General features: G+C 36.6%; 1 protein-coding gene across 1 annotated transcript in view; it reads right to left on the bottom strand.

Annotated features, from left to right (window-relative positions):
* Positions 1 to 48: 48 nt before the first annotated feature.
* LOC139695504 (furin-like protease kpc-1) overlaps positions 49 to 21,094 on the bottom strand; it is a 573,252-nt gene continuing 552,206 nt past the window's right edge. Inside the window, exons 12-13 of the mRNA XM_071594300.1 lie at positions 14,468 to 14,896; positions 49 to 3,363 (exon numbers count right to left, since the gene is read on the bottom strand). Coding sequence (XP_071450401.1) covers positions 2,915 to 3,363; positions 14,468 to 14,896 — 878 coding nt within the window. The 3' untranslated portion in view covers positions 49 to 2,914. The remainder of the gene's footprint in view (positions 3,364 to 14,467; positions 14,897 to 21,094) is intronic.

Below are 21,094 nucleotides of genomic sequence, written 5' to 3'. Positions count from 1 at the left end.
TACAAAAATACCATTCATATCTATGAAAAAATAGTTTATTTTCCACCAATGCCTTATGTACAGAATATTAGAACCCAAAACCATGCAGAAATACAGTACCCATATATACATTTAATTGGCTACCTGAAGCTTCAAGTATTAACAATTACATTTTTTGGAAAATCACAACTGTTTGGTCAATACAAAGTCTTATTGGAAACTGCCCATGTGCTGAGGAAGTGAATACTGAACTCCAAAGAAAGGAGTGGAAAATTCACTTTGCTCAAATGAGGCATCTAAATGGCACCATTGATGTAGGTTGGGGAGGTTCAAATTTTCAGTAAGTCAATAAAATGAAAGAGACTCATTTGACTTTACTCACAAGGCCCGAGGTGCACTTGGACAGACACCATGCGGACAAGAGGGAAAAATGGCACAGTAAACAGGGATCAGTCAATTCTTTCACCGAGAGAATAGAGAATAAAAACTATGCACGAAACAACATTTCCGTGAAATATTCACGATGAAAAAGGGAAGAAGAATTTGGATTGGACCCTCTGATAGCAAATGAAAATTGAAAGAAATGCACATAGTTCGTTTAGTCTTGTTGACAAAACAAAAAATTTTTAAGTGTCATTAAAATGGAAAGATAATGCAGCACATGAGAAGGCTTAATGATTCAAGATAAAGAGATAACTTGAAGAAAGTCATGGATAGATGTGATCAAAGAGCTTCTCAAGAGAAGGATTGTAAAAAGTATCATCAACATAATGTTTGAATTTTTTTAAATGTAAAGAATCCTTTGTGAAAAAACTGATGGATTTCAAATGTTAACTGTTGAAATATAACAGTTACGGTTGAACTTCAATGTTGGCATTCAAAAGTTATCGATTTCAAAAAATGGTTGAAAGGCAACAGTTTGCTTTCAAATCTTCAGCTTTTTCATCATTGAATTCAACCACTTTTTGGGTTAAATTTCAACAGTTTTTCCTCAAAAAGAAGTATAGGGCAATATGGAAGACAATAGTAGCAAAGAGTTTTTGTTGGTAATCTATAAGCTTTGGCTATTTGGACACTACCTGATTCAAAATAGAAAACTGAGAAATATATGTAATGTAAGTACAGGTAGGGGCTAGATAGGATTTTTGAGAGATAATCTGAAATTCAAGGACAATTTGTCACTCGAGGCACAGAATTATTGAATGGCTATTAATATTAAAGGTCTTTCTATATCATTAGGGGGTGTGGAAATCTCAACAAAGGTGTTTCCAGATGCAGAAAGCTGAGAATGAAGGATAAAAAATTTTAGTTTAAGTAGATCTGAATGATTTGATGATGGGGGAAATGAGAAAGGAAGAGATGAATGGATGAGGGCACTGTAAATGAAATAGGAAAATAAGAAATTTTTGCAACTCATGACTCAAAATTCTGAAATAAATCTGATTCCTTCAACCTTGAATGAACAAGGTTTACCTGCATGATGTACAATTGAACCATGGACCAGCACTATCCCAACTTATTAATTAGCATTCATTGTTTTTTGTTTAGTTCAAGCTTTTTTTCATTTTGCTATGATTTCCAATAATGAAATCAACAACAAACAGTAACCTATATTAATATGCTATTAAGACCCTAACTCTATTAAAAAATCCCAGAATCTGATAAACTTACAGCCCAAACTACAAACTTGTTATTTTCTTTAATCAACGGGAAGAGTTGTGTGCAGAATGGAGTATTGTAAGATAAAAAAGTGGCTTGATTTAAAATCACAGACACTTGTTAACAGGCCAGTATGAAAAAACAGACCATGAGTCAACAACATTTAGAAAGTTTTGAAATAGTGGGCTGCATGTAATCAGCTTACATTAGTTGAAAGAAAAACATAGTATTTTAATAAAAACTCAATATCATCCAAATCTCGGTGGGCTGGATATCAACTCTCCTTTGGGGATTGATCCAGCCAGCAGGCCATAGGCTACTGCTGACCATTGGACTAGGCTTTTATATACAGGGCTTCTTTAAGACAAGCAGGCTCACTCAGTTCTCCTCTTGAGAAGAAAGAAGTTTAAAAATAAAATAATCCCATATGGTGGCCTCTTGATATTTTTCACTCAGAATCAGACAATGAAATTAGGAACTAGGGTGAAAAGAATTTTTTTTTAAGTCTGATATGGAGTGAAAAAAAATACCAAGTCCACACCAAGTCATCCCTGTTTAACTCAAAACCAAATGCAGAGGCAAATAAAAAAAATAAAACAGTAGGTAAACAATGAAGAAGAGCTACCTACAGTCTTTATGATAAGAGGAATGTCCCTGAAGGACAAAGGAGGCGTTAGGTAATTAAGTCTATCATGACCAATCACTCACTTTCACCTGAGCACCATTTTGCCTCATACTGCAGCAGCTTCTCTTTCAGTCTCATTCAAATTCAGGGGTGTGACTCTCCTCTCCCCCTACCCAATCAGGGAGAGACACTCTTTTGAGTTCAACACCGGATGCATCCTCTTGTGGTGGTGACCAAGGTATGCATTAAGGAAAACATCACATTGTTCCTTTCAGAAAAAACCCAAGATGATTAAATGGAGGGAGGAAGAAAGAAACAAAAACATTTTTAAAAAATTATCACAAACTATGGGTAGTAGCCCTTTTGGTCTAATCACTGCAGAAACAGAGAACATAAAAAGCACTCCCAGTCACCCTCCCCCTCACCTCTCCCCTAGTAACAATTTGAAACAAAAACTTAAGGGCTCTTTATCACATGTTATTTATTTTTTTCATTCCGAAAACTGCACCAATTAGGCACCCGGATCACATTTGGGAAAATGGGAGTCGATTCCTGAGTCAATTAAAAATGCACCGATGATCACTCTCCCAGTAAGGTCATGCCACTTTCACATTATCCTTCCCCCCTTCCAAAATCCTCCTTGCTCCACTACTAATATGCAGATTCCAAAGGTTCCTCCTTCCTCTTCCCCCCGCCCTCAAATGACTCCTCAACACGCAACTTCTCATAAACATGCCCTTCTACCTGCAAATGTGCGCCCATAGAGCACTTCCGACAAAAGAGATACGCAAGTACAAATGAGACAAGTGCAGAGTAGCATAGGAGGGCAACGAGGACCCAGAAGGACCACCGCTCCGATACCATGGCCTGGAAGACATCCGACGGGATACATCGGTATGACACGGCAGCTGTTTGATTGGAAATGTGATAATGCGAAGGCGTGGCATCTCCGAAGCACTCTGTGCACTCGTAGTCGTTGGGGCCAGAGCAAGACTTGCAAGAGTAGTGGCAGGGCAGGCATGTGGGGTTTGCGTAGAACCTCTGTTCGGGGCACGGCGACTCACACTTCCCCTCTCGCAGCACAAGTCCCCCAGAGCATTCTGAAAGTATTCGGGGTTATTTTTGTTGTAACTACTCTGGCTGAAACAACAACAACTGCACAACGTATATTCTAAATGGGGTGCAAGAATAGAACAAGCAGTGAACTGAACAAAGAATGCACATCTTTTTAACGATAAAAATGTTTACTTTAAAAGACATTTCAATATATTTAAGAAAGAATTCATTGGCTAAGCATGCTCAAAATCCTTCTGCCAGCAAATAAATTTGAAATTTATAAAGCTTAAAACATTATTCCTTTACTTCTGGTTCCTAAAATTTTGATTGCAATGATTACATAAGGTAGGCAACCACTGAGCGTTTATTTACCATGGTAAACACAACAAAATAAGCATGGCATGCAGTCTTGAGTGACTGAAACTCAAGATTTCCAAAAATAAGAAAAAAATTATAAACACCATATATGAATGAAAAATTAAAAAAAAATGAGTTGGAGAAAAATACAAATTACACTGAAACCTTAAAGCCAAAGGAATTGTCAATTTATTTTGCACAGAAATAATTTAAACTATATAAAAAAACAGGTGTCACAATAAAAAAATTCCCACTAAAGACATATGGATAAAATGATTATTCAACAATTTATAATCCAATTATGAAATTATTCAGCATGCTTATATTTAGGAATAAAAGGAATCCATTCATCAAAAAAAGCAAGGAAACATAAGCAGTAAAAAAAAGTTACTTAGTAAAAAGTAATGCAGTTTACCCTGCAGATAAGATGTCAGCAATTATCGGCAAGGGAGGAAGACTCATTGTCTTGTCACTCTTGTGCCACCTCCACCCCCCATATGCTGTTTGCAACCACAACACAGGTGCCCTCCCAAAATAGAGGTGTCACTGTCTGCCTGTCGCTCTCTCAAAGCAATGGCGAGCAAAGGGAATGAAATGAAATAATGCGTTGAATGGATATGAAAGCAAAGCCCCATTCCAACCACCAATGCAAAACTTTCCAGAGGCACAAGTCATGATGGAAGCCCTACTGGGTACACCAATCCAAGTAGAAGATGATAAAAAGAGGCTCTGAGAGGATCACTACCATGTTTCGACGTGAAAATTCAAATATTTAAGCAGCTCAATTTATTACAGCTTTGTCCACAAATATTTAGGTCAATGATAGCAATTTTTGGAAAATTTTTCTGCGAAATTTGGTAAATGAGAAGGGGAGGTTAACAAAAAAATGTTGGTTCTCCCAGCATTTCAAATATTTCGAAACTCATCAACAAATATCACAAGCAATGCCTTGAATGAAAACAGAATGGCTCAAAACAGATTACTAAACATTGAAAGTGAATAAATGAGTTAAGTGCTGACTCCAAGATCAAAATCCAAAGTATTTGCCGGACCTAAATCAGTTTCATGTGATTCTCAATGGCATGCCACTATTTTAATTCAATCCCAAAGCATGATTAATATTCTCTTCACAAAGTATAAAGTAGTAATATTTAATGCATAGCTCCATCCTTTTTCCCCTAAGGTGGTTCATTAAGCAAAATTTCAACTGTGAGTAATAAAATAAGATAGGCCAAGTGTAGGGATATGATTAGGTTATTTTTTTTTGTTCAGAGACTGAGAAATTATAAATTTTATGTAAAACAGTTGACACTTAAATTTTATTAACCATATTGTACAAATACTGAATCATGCAAATGGTGGAAAGATATGTTTTCCTCACCCAAAAAACAACAGTCAAGAGTGAGCAATAAAATAAGGTAAACCTATTGACAAAACTGGAAAGATGATGCAAGCATACAATAAAACATATTCACACAAATACCTTCAACACCTAATAAGTCTACATACAAAGAACACCGATCCTCACTGACACTTCTCATGTAAAAACTGGATCTCTTACAAAAACTCATAATTTTCACATTAACACCAAACAAATTTAAATAATTTTCAGCTTATCACCCCTCCTACCAATGAACAGTCGACAAATAGCATTTTATTCATTCAAATTTATGAGTAGGCCACAACTGATTTATCAACTTTCAACTTGCTTCACATATCTAGGAGATGTCTACAATTATTCCATGAAGCAATGGCATCCATGACTAAAAACAATTTACAGTCTTAATTTATTATTACATACAGGTATTCATTTTGTAACACAAATCACATTATCCAGGGCAAAGTGATAATCACAAGATGACAAGATCCCTTTCTCACCAGCACCAACTATTGGAAGTAACATCAACATATAAGCATGGGTGGTGGCACCCATTAAACAATCTTTCTGTAGGTGATAAAAATCCAATCTTTACATTCCCTGAAAGTAAACTCATTTCAGTATTTTCACAAGGCTTGAGTGGATAGTAATCAAAGTAACAGGTAAGCATTTCTTTAAAAACAGCTAGTAGATAAATCCATTTTTTTTAAACAATTAGCAAAATGAAAGGGTGTTTAACCCTCAGGAACTTGTGCAATTCTATACTACAAATTAAAATGGAGACTTAAATACTAAGTATATTAAATACAAAATAATATGTTTCAGCTTTATCATTGATTGTGAGCTGTTTGGTTAACATTTTTGTTTTAATTTCAAGAAATCCATTTAGAGTCAATGAATCCAAAGATTTTTACTTTCTCTACTTTCCAAAAGGACTGTTATTCTTTGCAGCATAGAGTTCTCAGAGCAAATTGTGAAGCCATCGAGACATGTGGGGATCAGTACAACGCCCAGTTATTCAACAAAATGGGAATGGCATTTGGATAAATGCAACAAGAGAAAACTTCACTTTTTGAGAGGTCTAAATACAAACTGCCAGGCAATTCAACAAGTGCAAAACATAAAGCATAGATAAATCATGCTTGGGATAATATTTTTCCTCAAGCGTTGTTTTTCTGAGGAACAATCAAACATTGATAACCTCAACTCTTGAAAAAATGTCCACCATTTTTTCGATCTTAAAACAATTTATTAAGCATTTTATTTGCCATCAATATGTAGCAAAATAATTTTTTTTAAAGCATGAAATGCCTTTCTTCCATTTTTTTAAATTGCCCAAGCTCGATTGTCAATCATTCATGAGTTCACATCTCTATTGCTACATCTGTGAGCATACTGTCTAAATATCTCCCTTACAACAGATATTGCATTATAGATGCTCGACTAAATTGATACATGAGCCAAATAGACAAAAACAAATGGGCAGTAATTCTGTCTCAAATAAAGCAAAAAGTAAATTTAAGTGAACTGCAATTTCATTCCTCAAATCATCCTTAAAGAACAGTGTAATTTCAAGAAGGTTGGAAGGACAGTTACAGAATTAGTGTGATCATTCTTAATTCAGAATTAGTACGTCACAAATCTGGCTTTTCCTGAAGTTTTCCAATATTAATCAGAGAATTATCAATAAAAGAGTTATTGCCCAAAATGAGTCCATAAATGAATCTTATTAATATGACTCAGAATACTTTCACAAGGTATTACGCCAACTACTTCAACAGAGACTGCAAAGAAGATTTTGAAATGGAAAGAATAAGTTGTCAAAAAAATTTCATAAAATATGAATCCAATCAGCATATTAGGCAAGGTAGGATTTTTTTGATAACTTAGCAACATAAAATCATAACAGGATATTGCAACAACATGGATTAATGTTTTCAACGAATAAGAATTAGAAACTTTCAAACATGTCCAACTTCATAAATTGTTTTCCAGTTGCATTGGCTTTTCTGAATAAACTTCTCACCCTGGACAAGACTTTACCAGAAGCAATGAACCTAGAATGCATAAAAACATTCTTCATCTAGTCAAGACAATTATAACTGTTACTGTATTAATGTGTACTTGTATCTGAGAACAGATTTTATTAGATGATTACCTTATAAAAATCCAAAACATGTCTCGTAAATTGCAAAGTCATTTTAAAGGTAGGTTCTAGAGAATATTGCCATATATGACAGCATTAGAGAGATAATAATAGCAAAAGCAAGACAAAGAAATGTTGAGAGATAGAGAGGATGGAGATACAGAAACAGAGAGAAAGATCAGCGGAGTTATGAATTTGGATGTGGGAGCAGAACAGAACATAGCATACAAAAGAGTCTGATTTTACACCAATTATGTGAATATCCTTTTTTATATAAACTCATTGAATCCTCATTAAAACCTTTGTGTTCAGTTTCTTTTAAGCCAAAGTGAATGCATAAAGAGCACTTTTGCAATGGTAACAAAGTTATTTACAAAATTTTGAAGTTAATTTAAGTGAATCCATGCATATAGTTTGAATCTCCTATATTCTCCAAAAATTAAAATTTTAATAATCTCAACACTATTTAATTCCACCTTTATTTAATTTAGACATTTTAGTAAATGAAAAAGGAGTCAATTTAATGAGAAAACTTAAAATATTTATCTATCGCTTTAAAAAAACAGAATAATGTACAAGAGAATTTAAACAGTTTACTGCAAAACTGACTTTTCATGATTGAAAAAATTAACTGAAATTTTCATATCTACAAGTTTTCTGTCCACATATATTTTATTTTTCCACTTTTCATTTTCAAAGAGTTATCTCAATTTCCCATGACAATTTATTTAAAATTAGATTAATGCTATTAAAGCACTGTTCCAATCTTTAGTTAGCATGCTGATAAGAAAACTTAGCTTTTTCTTTTAATTTGCACACCTATTATATTCCTGTAATTAATTTTGAAACTTTAAAGATAGAGGAAAGGTAAAATGCATCAATTATTTAGACAACATCTAACATTAGATGAGCAAAGCAATATTGCCATCAAGAGATGAATCACACTAGATAGTGAGGCATCATCTAAACAAAAGATAGGATTCTCTTGAGTAAAGATATAAATAAATTATAAGTGAACACTTCTGATTTTTGGGAATATTTTTCAATGGCTGAGAAACATGGTCATTAAAGCATGAGGATTAATGCAGCTCAAAAATGTTTGCAATACCAGTTTGAAAAAAATTGAAAATATAAAATGCATACAAAAGAAAGCAGTTACCACCACAATTATCAACCCTAACGTGGTTTTAAAGGTGAGGTCAGAGTTAACCTTGTTCTAATCAAGCCCAAAGGTGGGTGAATTTACACATCAGGGTAAGGGGGTACCTTTCACTGTGCTACCTATTGTTTCCCAGGAATATATGGTACCTGAAAGATCACATGGCTTGGGTGAAGCTGAGAATGCCCAGAGTCTTAGAGTCATCCCTGGGAATTCAACCAAGGCCCTCTGGACAGTAATCCAATGCTCTAATCCCTGGACTATCATGTCCTCCAACAAAGAAGAAGTAATAGTTGCTAGAGAAGGCAGAGGGGGTAGGGGTCAAGAGAAGGAATGTAGAGGAAAAACAGAGCAACTTTCTTCAATGTTACAGAGAAAGAGAGTCGTAAAAAAAGATAAAGAAAAAAAACAGAGAAAAAGTGAATGCAGGGTATATTGAGTGGCAATGGAATGTTGAAGAATGCAATAAAAGTTGGGGAGAACATTGGATAAATACAGCAGGGGGAGGGAAAGATTCAGGCATGCTGGAAGGAATGAAGGGAGGCAGAGGCTATGTGAAATAAAAAAAAATGCTTACTGTAACATGGTACACTATGGTATTTAATGCCACATTCAGCAGGACTTAAAGGTATAACAGCACTTAGTCCCTCAATCCATCAAAACTCTACCTTAATCAGTGGACTGCAGTTAATTTACTGTAATCTTTAATGACTACATCTTACACAGTGACAAGTTTAGATTGCTTTGAAAAAATAAAAAAAAGGAAAAATGAGTTATGGAAGGCTTAATATGAAACTGAATACATTCAATATCATAATTTTGTTGGTGGCAGGCTGAAAAATAATGTAAATTTAGTTTTATATATGTCCTTACACAGAAATTTAAAGGGTACATCTCCAGGAACTCATTAGAATGCAGTCTCCCTTACTATATCACCAAATGTCATCACTCAGCATGACAATGGGGACTAAAGTGCACCCTAAGTTGATAATTCTAAACATGCACAACTATATTTTTTAACGGTATCACAAAACTAATATCTGAAAACTTATCAGTGCCAAGAAGTAAGGGGGAAGATAGCACACATCAATGCGGCTCACTAAATGAAAACAGATACAAGAAAATTATGCAGAAATATTTTTGGAGGATGAAAGGAATGCAAGTTTGGAATCAAGCTAATATTGACTATTTGAGAAAATATACTTCAGGAAGTCATTAATTTGTTTTTGTAAAGCATTCCTAGAAGATGTTTCATAACTGGATGTTTGCACAAACCATAAGAGAATGTTATAACATAATTATAGCACATACTTAGAATAATGAAATTATAACGGAGAGTGCAAGTTTTTTTATAAAAATATTGATTTAGAAAAGTGGGATATTCTGCAAAATTAAACTCAGCAAACTGACGATAAACAATTAATGTAATGGGAAGAGAAGTAAGATTTGAAAACTACATGTAAAATCAATACCTTGTCAAGAAATTGTAATATACCTGTTAGCAAGTGCATGACTTGAAAAATATCAAAAGCATTAATATAAAAGGAAGTATATCTGGTGCTAGCTACATGTCCCTACTTTATGGCAATTAATACTGATGACAAGCATTTACTAGAGTTATGTTTCCTCCATATACAATATATAATACTTTTCAAGATTTTTTCACTTATGTCTATTGAGCATTTTTCAGGTTTGGCAATTGCTCTGACAACTCTACGTAAGTTAAGTGCAAAAACAGTCCTTTCCCATATCATCATGAAACCTTTACTGCTCAACATTTTGAATTCATTGGTTAGGTTGGACTTCTTCAAAAAACTTTGGTATTCAATGGGGAATGAAAATAAACATTAATAAAACACAAATGAAAATCCCCCAATTCGTTAACCTTAACAAGAAGTTTATGTCAACATACTCTAAACGTGAGAGAAACAAGTTCCATTGCGTTCAGCTGTTACAACTTTGAAATATTCAGCAAATTATTTTATTAAAGATTTTCCATCACTTAAAAAAAAACTGCATTAATATCATGTAAACACCTGAGATATAATTATACCATGAAGGCCAAAGCCATGGGTACACAACAGAGATGAAACATACAAGACAAAGAACCAAAGAAAAACTTTTGTGAACAACAAAGAGGCAAGTAAACAGCTTTTTTTTCCTTCGCGCGCACACACACACACACTCTTATTTAAGAATTCCACTTGGTCCCTGTATTCCTCCTACAATAACCAACAATCAGTGAATTTCAGTTCCGTTCACAATGTAGCACTTATGTTCCATTGTAGAAGGTCTGCTTATTTGATTTTGAGTCTTTACTTGATAAATAATTTGCTGACTAGGAGATGAGGAAATAGTTCTGTCATCTGTCTTCAATATTTGAACAATAAAAAGTTATCAAAAGAAAAATTTTGCCAGAGGGGAGAAAAAAAATTATTTTGGAGGATTTGGGTATTTTCAGTATCTCTACGTTCCAATTATCTAAGCATTAGTAAAACAAAATACCTATCAAGCTGGAATGTTAACTTCAGCTGGATAGAAAACAATGGGAAATGAAAAATTAAAAGTGATCCACATTAATTAAAATCAATGGTCAACCACATGCACATTAATTTCTTGCCACTTACTTTTACACCTAGAGAAGACAAAAACGTGAAAGTTCCATATGTCCTAAAGCATAGCCACAGGAGGACAAATTAAAGAGCCAATAACACAACTTTCTGTGTAACAAAAATCTGTACAAAAATCACAAATCTTTACTTGGGATGTCAACACATTTCAATGATTTACAATGAGTTTTGGTTAAATAATTGTTGAAGACAAGTGAAAAATGGCAAAATACATCTAAATAAATGAGTGATGATTTGAGTATTTTGAACTTTTGTGATATAAAATATATCTCTATAAGGGACAGAGAGGCATGGACCACCACAATTAGCATCCCAGATGGCACAAATAATAATCTGCACTTCACAGGAGGACATATGAATGTCAAATAATTGAAAAAATCGTGTGGCAACATAAGAAAAACATAAGCAGGACTGTGATATATGGGTTTTACCATTATTTCCTTTCTTTTTCAAAAGAAGAGGCATACACATAAAATCTCAAGAGGAAATCCCTGTACTTTGGCCAAAACACAACCTGGAAAAGTCATACACCTTAACACCCCCTTTACATTCTGTATTGGTGTCAAAACTAGCCGTTTTGACTGACTACCCAACATGAATGTAAGTGGTAATGCAAGATTGGTCAAAGTGCTGACCCAAATTTGAAATTGACCACATATCCTTTACAGCCACCAAGATTATGCTAATGCCTGCTTAGACACTCACATATTTTATGTAGGTCAAACAGCTCAACCATAATTTATTACTTTCACAAGGTTATCCATAGATGTGTCCATATAAATGCTTTCAACAGCAATATTTATGAGAAATCATCTAATTTTAACGGCATTAGAACACTGTTAAGACTGTAGCCAAGAATACCCCAAACTAAATGTTGAGAGAAGGACTCACCTCCTTTCCGGTGAGAATGAAATGTGAAGAAATGAGAAAAAGAAATGTGAATGCATTCCTCACATTTCTAAAGTCACAAATAAAAGGACAAGTGTTTGAATGCACAAACATGTAATACTACTGGTTTTCATCGAGTATCCTCGCATTTACATTCATGAAAAGAACATGCATATTTGTGCTCTCTGGGATGCAATCAGAAGGGAGTAATTTTAAATTATGCTTAATTGGAGTGATGCAAATTGAAAAAAAATTCTAAAACAATAAAAAAATATCCACAACTGAAGAACAAATGACAAGAGCTGAAACCTCAAATGTTTTCATGTGGCTCATCTTACACTACCTATTCAAGAACTCAACTTTTGGTCATAGGAATGTTTGCCTAACAATGTTCTTCTCAGCAGAGACAGAACACTAAAACTAACACTCTTCAGTGTTTCAGCTCAACCGGATGAAGAATGATCAGAAAATTACAGGCACCACCACAAATCAGGGCATCTCATTCAAGAAACTTCATTTTTTCTGAGTATTTTGGTTTAGAGCTTCGGTAAGTTAATTTTTTTTGAAAGCTGATGATATAAGAGGGTAGACTTGGGGAGGAATTTTTGCCTTCATTCATCTCAAAACTCCAAAGGGACCCATTTATCACTTATATTACAGGCATTTAAAGGCCTATTGACATATACTTCAAAGTCCTTACTCAAATTTAAAAGGCCACTTCCAAGATCAATTATTAGAAGTTTCTGTCTTCCATTAGAAAAGGCATAGAGCTTTAGACCAAAGTGATGCTTTATTTAAGCTTGCACAGGAATTAATAATAGCATCGAGGAAAGACAAAATGAGCAGCCATGTTTTAGAAATCCTTAGTGACAAAGAATGCTGAGTCAAAAATTGTCCCGACTGATTCTACAGCTGATATCATTCATGGGATTTTTATTGCCCAGGTGATAAATGTCATTTCAATGTCCACAAATCCTCATCGCACATTCATCACTTAGAAGCAATTGCAAACACACTGCTTAGGCATCAAAAAACTTTTACATATATATGCATATATATGTATATATATATATATTTATTTATTTTATATATATTTCATTTTTGAAGGAGAATCAAAAAAGCCTTTAATTCTCTGTAAAAGTAGCGAAGTGTCAAATGAATGCAGTCAGGTCCTCCGATTTCAACCAATTCTAAGTCTCTTGCCAACAAATGCCTTTTCCCTCAAGGATTTGGTGTTTATCCTCTGGGACTGTAGCAAAGGATCTTGGCTGGTGGGACATTGAGAAGACTGTTGATGCAGCAGTCCACCACAGCTCCACCAATCACAGAATTTGACACGAAAGGCACCCACTGTTCTTTAAAAAATTTCTCTCTAAAAAGGCAGGTGATGTTTCCTTGCCAATTTTCAAGGATGGGGATGGAGGGAAGGAAAAGGGTGGAGGGGAGCATAGGAAGGAAAAGGGGGTATTTCAGAGAGGGGTGGGAATCAGCCCTTTTTTAATGTATGTATATGTGTGTGTCTGTATATGTACATACAGGCTGCGGCAAAAAAATTCCCTTTTTATAAAGCCAAACCCCTTTAAACAAGAAAGTTATGTTGCCGCACCCTGTGTGTATGTGTATGTATATATACATATATATATATATATATATATATATATATATATATATATACACACACATATATATAAATATATATACATACATATATATACATGCATACACACACATATACTATTGTAGTCAATGATCAAGGGCAAACAACAGAGGGGTCAAGCAACATAAAACTCCTCCTCTTCTTCCCAGGCTCACACATCCACCACCAACGGGATATGCAAGCACAACAACAACAAGTCGAAACAAGTCTCTGTCCGATCTTCCACAAGAAGAAAATTGACGACAGAATATTGGCAGTGAAATACTTTCAATACACACCCATGTCTCTTTTTCTCAGGGGGAAGGGGGAAATCTCTTCTGCATCAAGTACGTCCCTAACCTTTGGATGCCTCTAATTTCCCTGAGAGGGGGCAGGGTGACGGGAATTATCAACCCTATACATGGACAAAAATGATCTTGACCCTCCCATCCCACTGGGGAAATTGTGCATCCTGAGTGCATACTTGCACACAAATTGCTCCACAGGGCACACACAAGAGACGACTTCAGATGGGGATTGAGAGGAAACGATATCATCCTACGTCGTCATCATAATACATTGATTACAACCCCACATCGGTAATACATCTCTTTACATATACATACATATATATATATACATATACACTTTAGTTTATGTGTGTATACATATATATATTTGCATATATCGTTATATTGCGAGAGACATCTCATTATCTGGCCGTCCGGAGCCATCTGCTCCCCACGTCACCACCATTCTCTCTGTCTCGTGGCCCTGCAGGGACCGTGGGGCAAATCACGGAGCTCGTGCCGACCATGCCGCTGCATGTGCTGGCCTTGACACCGCCCTCCCCCCTCCGCAAGTCAATCCGACTGGCTGGAGGTTCGTGGGGCGAGAGGGAAATCACGTGGGAGGAGGAAGCTGCGCACAGGAAAACGAGAAGAAGGCACAAACCTATGCACCCACGGGTGGTGGCGTTGCAGCCGGAGGGAGCCAGGACCACCATGTCACCTCCCAGTGATGCCGATGTTCGACCAAATCCATCGTTGCCGCTGTCCTTGTTGTTGTTATTGTTGTTGCGCTGACTGGGCCCGACACCCCCTTGTGGGGATGACGTCCCCTTGCTTGTGCCTCCATCCTGTTTCCACCTAGCCCTACCATGGCCACCGACGAGGACATCGGCTGGCATAGGCAGCACCTGACCACCTCCTCCTTTCGCGACATCCAATCCCCCTACCCCACCCTTGTCCTTTGATCCTTCCATGCCACTGCTGTTCCGTGCCGCAATGCCATTGCCCTCTCCAGGACGGCCTCCTATGCTGCTGTCAATGCCGGGGGCCATGCCCGTGCCATGCAAGAGCATATTCCACTCAGTCAGCGTTGCTGGGAAAAGAGGTAGAGAGGAGAGATTATTAATTTGGTCAATCCAAGTACATATACCATAAATACTTTTGGTATAGGTTTGAATTGAATTTTTACAGAAAATTTCCAATTTTTTTTGTACATATCTTGAGTATAAGTTGACACTAGCTTCCAGTGAATTAATTTTAACATGTGAACCTTTGCTAAATACTTGTTCCCAACCAATAAGGACAAAAAGAAACATTATTTAAGCCTTTTAATGGTAGTTATGAAGTTGTAGACAATCAATATTAATTTTTCGAATATCTTGATAGATTGACAGTAACAACCATTATCGTCAATAGCGATATTTTTAGTTGCATTCCAAAATTCACCACCACAGCCTCAAGTACTACAGAAATGGTACAGCTAAAATTGCAATAAAACAATTTCAGATGGTAAAATTCATTCGCCTAGACTGGGATTCGAACCCGGATCCCTCAACTCTGTTTCAGAGTTTAAGAGGATGCCTCGATAGCTTAACTGGCTAAAGCACTTGATCGGACATTGAGGGATTCAGGTTTGAATCCCGGTCAAGGCGAATGATTTTTACACTCTGAAATTGTTGCATTGAAATGTATATTAGTGGATGACTCCATTAAAAGTCACTGTTGCGGCATCTCCCACGGTTTCTTTGGAAGCTACAATTACTTTTACTGCTATATTACAACAAGCAGGTAGCAGTAGTCGCAGTAGTTTTTTTCAGTTATAAAACCATTACAATGACATTATTATTTGGAAGGTGGTTGTGGTAGTAAATATTGAAATGCAACATTGTAAAAGTTTAACTCTCATCTCAAATTACATCTTTTTTTATCTTACTATAAATATATCTCTTGTGTATCGTTGTACCACTAATTTCTTTCACTGGAATTTTTTATTTAAATATCAACCTATATCAGAGTATATGCCTTTCAACTCCCTCAATATTATTTCCCAAACGACTTAACAACATGTGACCAGTCTCCTAAAAAATACATTTAATGTGAGCCTTTAACATCTTTCAACTTCTTGAAAATCTTATACAAATCACTTAAAATTTGTTTTCTAACCTTACAGACAAGAATGCTAACTCCTTGATCTCATATCTCATAAAAAATTAATATTTTCTACATTTTTCTAAAAGTAATCTCAAAATACTCAAAATCACACATTCAATTCCTCATAAAAAATCTTCAAACGCCAAAAATTTTGTCTTAAATGCTTTAAGGTCCCTTAAACTCTTAATCATTGATCTCTAGTTGAATAACTATCAATACTTGCCTACGCTACTGCGTGAAAGCTATAATTGTAAAAATATTGTGCAATATACTATTTGTTTCTTAAAAGTATTGTGTACAACATGCATCTTTTCTGAAAATGTCTATTAATACCATTCAATTTTTTAACAGTTATCTGAAATATTTGAGATGATTAGGAGGCTATCACAAAATAACCAATTCAGTGGAAGGAAAAAGCAGCTAGCTACAGTAATTCACAGATCTTAGAGGCTGAATTTGCTGATGAAATAATTTATTCATATTTGAATTGGTTATTGGTACATCAGTATTTTATTCCACCAAACCAAAATCCTTGTTTTAAAAAAATGTAAGCAGTGGTTGCTTATATTTTTTTTAAACAATGACGATGCCTGATAATGCCACCAAGATCTGCACTGATAGTGGGTCCGGGCAGGCTCAAGCCCAGACCCTTCTGTGCACACCGTGCAACTCTTCTACTCATCGCCACGTCAAGTGGCAGTCGACTTGGAGCAGAGTCCGCCCCACGGCAACAGCCAGGTTTAGGTATGATGCATATTGCACTTCAGCACTATCCATTTTTTAGCGCTAGTCGTATAGGTATACTTTTCAAATTTTCATTTAATCAAAAAAAGTCATTTCTCCAGAGGAGACTGACTGGGAAAGTTTTTCCCTTCCTTCACGATCAAGATCTGAAGATTTTACACTGTAACCTGAAGATGCTATGCTGTAACGAAACCTAGGTTGTAATAAAAATATTCTACGTGGAAAAGCCAAGTGTCTTCTTTCATCATGAAGGATTTCCACCATGTAATGCCTGAAACTGTGTCATTCATTTGAATAATTCTTATTTTTAGGCTTTATTCTTTTTTGCTACTCATTTTTAAAATTTTTATCAACTTTCAGTAAATTGCTCTCAATAATTACAAGCATTTTTCATATATTCTGCATATCTTTTTAAATTAACCTGGAAATTTTCACATGAAATTAAACAGTTACCCATGGCACTCAAGGGGTTAAATCAGTTGTATCAGCTGTATAAGTAAGCCTATAATTAAATAAAAAGCCAAGTAAATCGACGAGAGCCATCCAAAGGGTCATCCGTTGTCATGCTAAACAAAAAGACTATGACATTGAGACATTACGTCAATTAAACAACCTTCCTTGCTATGCCCTCCTGCCCCAAGTTCCTGACCCTTCATATCAGATGGAAATTCTCTCTTTTCTATCCAATTTTGATCCCAAAGAAGGTCTCTCATCCTAAGATATATCCATTCTTTCTCCACCTAATCCTAAGACCCCCCATTTCTATTGGCTACCCAAAATCCACAAGACCAATTACCCCAGACGCCCCATTGTTTCCAGCATGAACTCACCCGCTGAACAAAATACTGTACAAACAGACCACCACCATCAACCCATAGTCACTTCACTCCCTTCTTGCATTAAAGATTCATACCACTTTCTGGAATGTTTAAACTCAATCCCAATTCCTCACAACATGACCATTCTCATGGCCACAATAGAAGTTACATCCCTTTACATCTCCATCTCCCACAAAGAAGGCCTAGAATCCCTGAAATATTACCTCTCCTTACAAACCACACCATACACCCAGTCCACAGATTTCCTCATCGAACTGACTCAACTTGTCCTCACCAGAAATATTTTCAAATTTAACGACAAAATCTATTTACAAACTAAAGGCACTGAAATGAGCACACGTATGGCTCCTGCATATGCCAATCTTTTTATGGGTAAACTTGAACATACCTTTCTCCACCAACAAACCCTTAAACCCATAGATTCTTAAAACAGAAACACAAAGGAATGACATTGCTTGGCATTCTGATGATGATGGGCGTTCCATCGAAATGTCAAAACTGTGAGTGTCCTTTTGTTGTGTTTCTATAAGTTAAAAATCTATATCAGTGTTTTTATTATATATATATATATATATATATATATATATATATATATATATATATATATATATATATAATATATATATATATATATATATATATATATATATATATATAATATATATATATAATATATAATATAATATATATATATATATACACGAGGGTCATCCGGAAAGTAGTACCCGTTCGTGCCGCATGAAGTGCTGACGACGCGAGTAGCCGCTGGACGAGGTCAGATAGCTTCAGTGGCTTGTCTGCCTTCTCTGAGCCAAGTTGCGTGACGCTAGCATTGCCTGTGTTGTTTCTGTGATTGTTTACAATGTTTAAAAAAATTGAGAACGCCGCCAGTTGTGAAGTGAGGGCAGTGATTAAATTCCTCAATGCAAGAAACGTTCGCCCATGTGATATTCATCGCCAATTAAAGGAGGTGTATGGAGACAATGTAATGGACGAGTCGTCTGTTCGGCGGTGGTGTCGCAACTTCAACATGGGGAGGGGGAACACACACGACGATGAGCGTTCGGGGAGACCGTCTGTCATTACAGACCAACTGGTGAGCTCAGTTGACGAATTCGTGAGGAACGATCGGCGCGTCACAATTGATGACATCTGTGAGCATTTTCCCAATGTTTCTCGAACAATTGTTCATGAAATTGTTAAACACCATCTGCATTATGCAAAAATTTGTGCAAGATGGGTCCCTCGCGTATCTCAATGAGCTGGCGGCGAAGGACTATGCAGCAGGAATACAGAAACTTGTCACACGTTATGACAAATGCCTTAATTTGCTTGGAGATTATGTTGAGAAGTAGTTTAAAGTATCCTCTTTCAAATAAAATTTTTTATGTTTGTTAATATTTACTTTTGTGTCTTTATTTCACGAACGGGTACTACTTTCTGGATGACCCTCGTGTGTGTGTGTGTGTGTATATATATATATAATATAATATATATATATATATATATAAAACCATAAACACAGTAATTAACCTGAAGGTCGGTTTGGTAGGTAATGGTAGAGTTCATCCAGTAATAAGCCCAACGGCATGTGTAATTCACACATCAGGGTAGGGGGGCCAGTTCCTTTCCCTGTGCCGGTTATGATTTCCAAGGAAGATCTGGTACCCAAAAAATCACATAGCTTGGGTGGAGCTGGAGGTGCCCAGAGTGCCTTGCCCGTGAATCAAACCCGGGCCCCTCCAGTCAGCATTCCAATGCTCTATTCCCAGGACTACATATATATACACACACACATACTCCCAACTTTGATATTCATGTTTGCAAAGATTTGTCTTTTCCCAATGAAGGAAGAACATTAAATGAACCATTTATGGATTAAAATGAAAACTTTAAATCTTGCAAGTTTATTGGAATATTTTGGACATCATTGTCTTCCTTTATAAAGAAAGACAAATCTTTGCAAACATGAATATCAAAGTTGGGAGTTTTTTATCACTAAACCTTCATACAAAGACCTTAAATTTTGAAAGGCATTGTGGAAAGGTTTGATTTTTTTAATTCATGGATATATATTCTGCCGCCCGGGCTCCTCTGGACCCCAGGGAAACAATAGTCACTATTCATTTAAAGTCAACAGAACTACTCAATAATTATAGGCATGTGGAGGGGAAAAGCAATTACATTTATAATGAAAAGTGAATGAGAAAAGGAAGGAGCTTGAATTATTCACAACAGAAGTATAGTCTCATAAATAGCCACTTATATTTAATTACAACAGCACAAAAAAAGAATTAGATCAGCTAATATAAATAAAATTAGTAGCATGCTGAAGCTCTCAATTTTAAAATAGACATGCAATCATGCTGTAGAACACAATAAGTTAACCATGCGACTAACGAATCTAAAGGATAATAAAACAACAACTTCTTCTTACACACTATCCAAAATACAAAAAATTGACATAAGTAGATGAAAACTAGTAGATTTTTCTAATCAAATCAAAAGTGAAGAAGTATGATAATTTGATGATCCAGAGAATACCAATTCATTACAAAGGGAAATCAATGCAGTGGAACATAAGAGTGAAATCAATGCAAAATAACTCTACTACCATGCTGCAGAAATATAGGTAAATATCCTGGAAACAATATCACTACCCATTTTGTTCATGTAACAGATAGCATGCACTGAAAAAAATTATAAATAAATAATTAAAAACACAAGGGGTGCCTCCATTTCAAGATGCAGAACAATGCTCTCTCTCTTTCTAGTGGTTTTGCCAGGTGCATTATTATCCCAATATATGCTTCCAGATGCCTTCTAAGGATTCTTTGAAGATGTGAGAGAACATAGACTTGGATGATGTACAAAAGCGGACGAGACAGACCTATTCCATGGTTGCCGGTAGAATCCATTTCATCCGGACCTCTTGGCAGGCTAGCTGGGATCTGGTGGTGGCGGGGGGGTGGGGGCCTTGGAGGGGAAGGTCTTGGGGGAGGGCCCAAAGACCCAGGGCCACCCAGGAACCCTGACAGCGGGTCAGGAGGGTGACGACTGGGGTCGGCAATACGGGAGACAGGGCCCGCAATGGGTGAAGGGGTGTTGGCAATCCCCTCACCCAGGAACAGCGGGCCCCAGGGATTTGTGGGGACCCTGTGAGGGGATGGGGTGGGTCGATCTTGGATTGCTGGGTACCCAAGGGGGTAGTGTGAGGGTGGCGGCTGAAGGGAGGGGGTATGCAGGGGGTAAGGATTAGGGGGTTCAGGTGTAGGTGGGGGTGGAGGAGGCGTGAGGGGAGTCACCCAAAGGAGAGGGGATTCATTGGTGCCGTTCCGACCACGGGGGTAGTACTTGTTCTTCTTGGGGGGCCCTGACGGGTGGCCCCTGGTTCGCGAGGACTGCGAGGAGGAGGCGGGAAGGGGCAGGGTGGAGGCCCTCCTTGGGGGATGGGGGGCTGGAAGGACTGTGGGGGGTCGCTGGTTTTCTGGATTCTCAGGGGTGCCATGAAAGATGAGTGCCCACTCCCGCAAGGTAGCTCTCCCTGCAGAGATGCA

Source organism: Hetaerina americana, unplaced genomic scaffold, assembly GCF_022747635.1.
Source record: "Hetaerina americana unplaced genomic scaffold, ioHetAmer1.1.p SCAF_6, whole genome shotgun sequence".
Classification (NCBI taxonomy): domain Eukaryota; kingdom Metazoa; phylum Arthropoda; class Insecta; order Odonata; family Calopterygidae; genus Hetaerina; species Hetaerina americana.
This window is presented reverse-complemented; position numbering and strand designations above follow the sequence as displayed.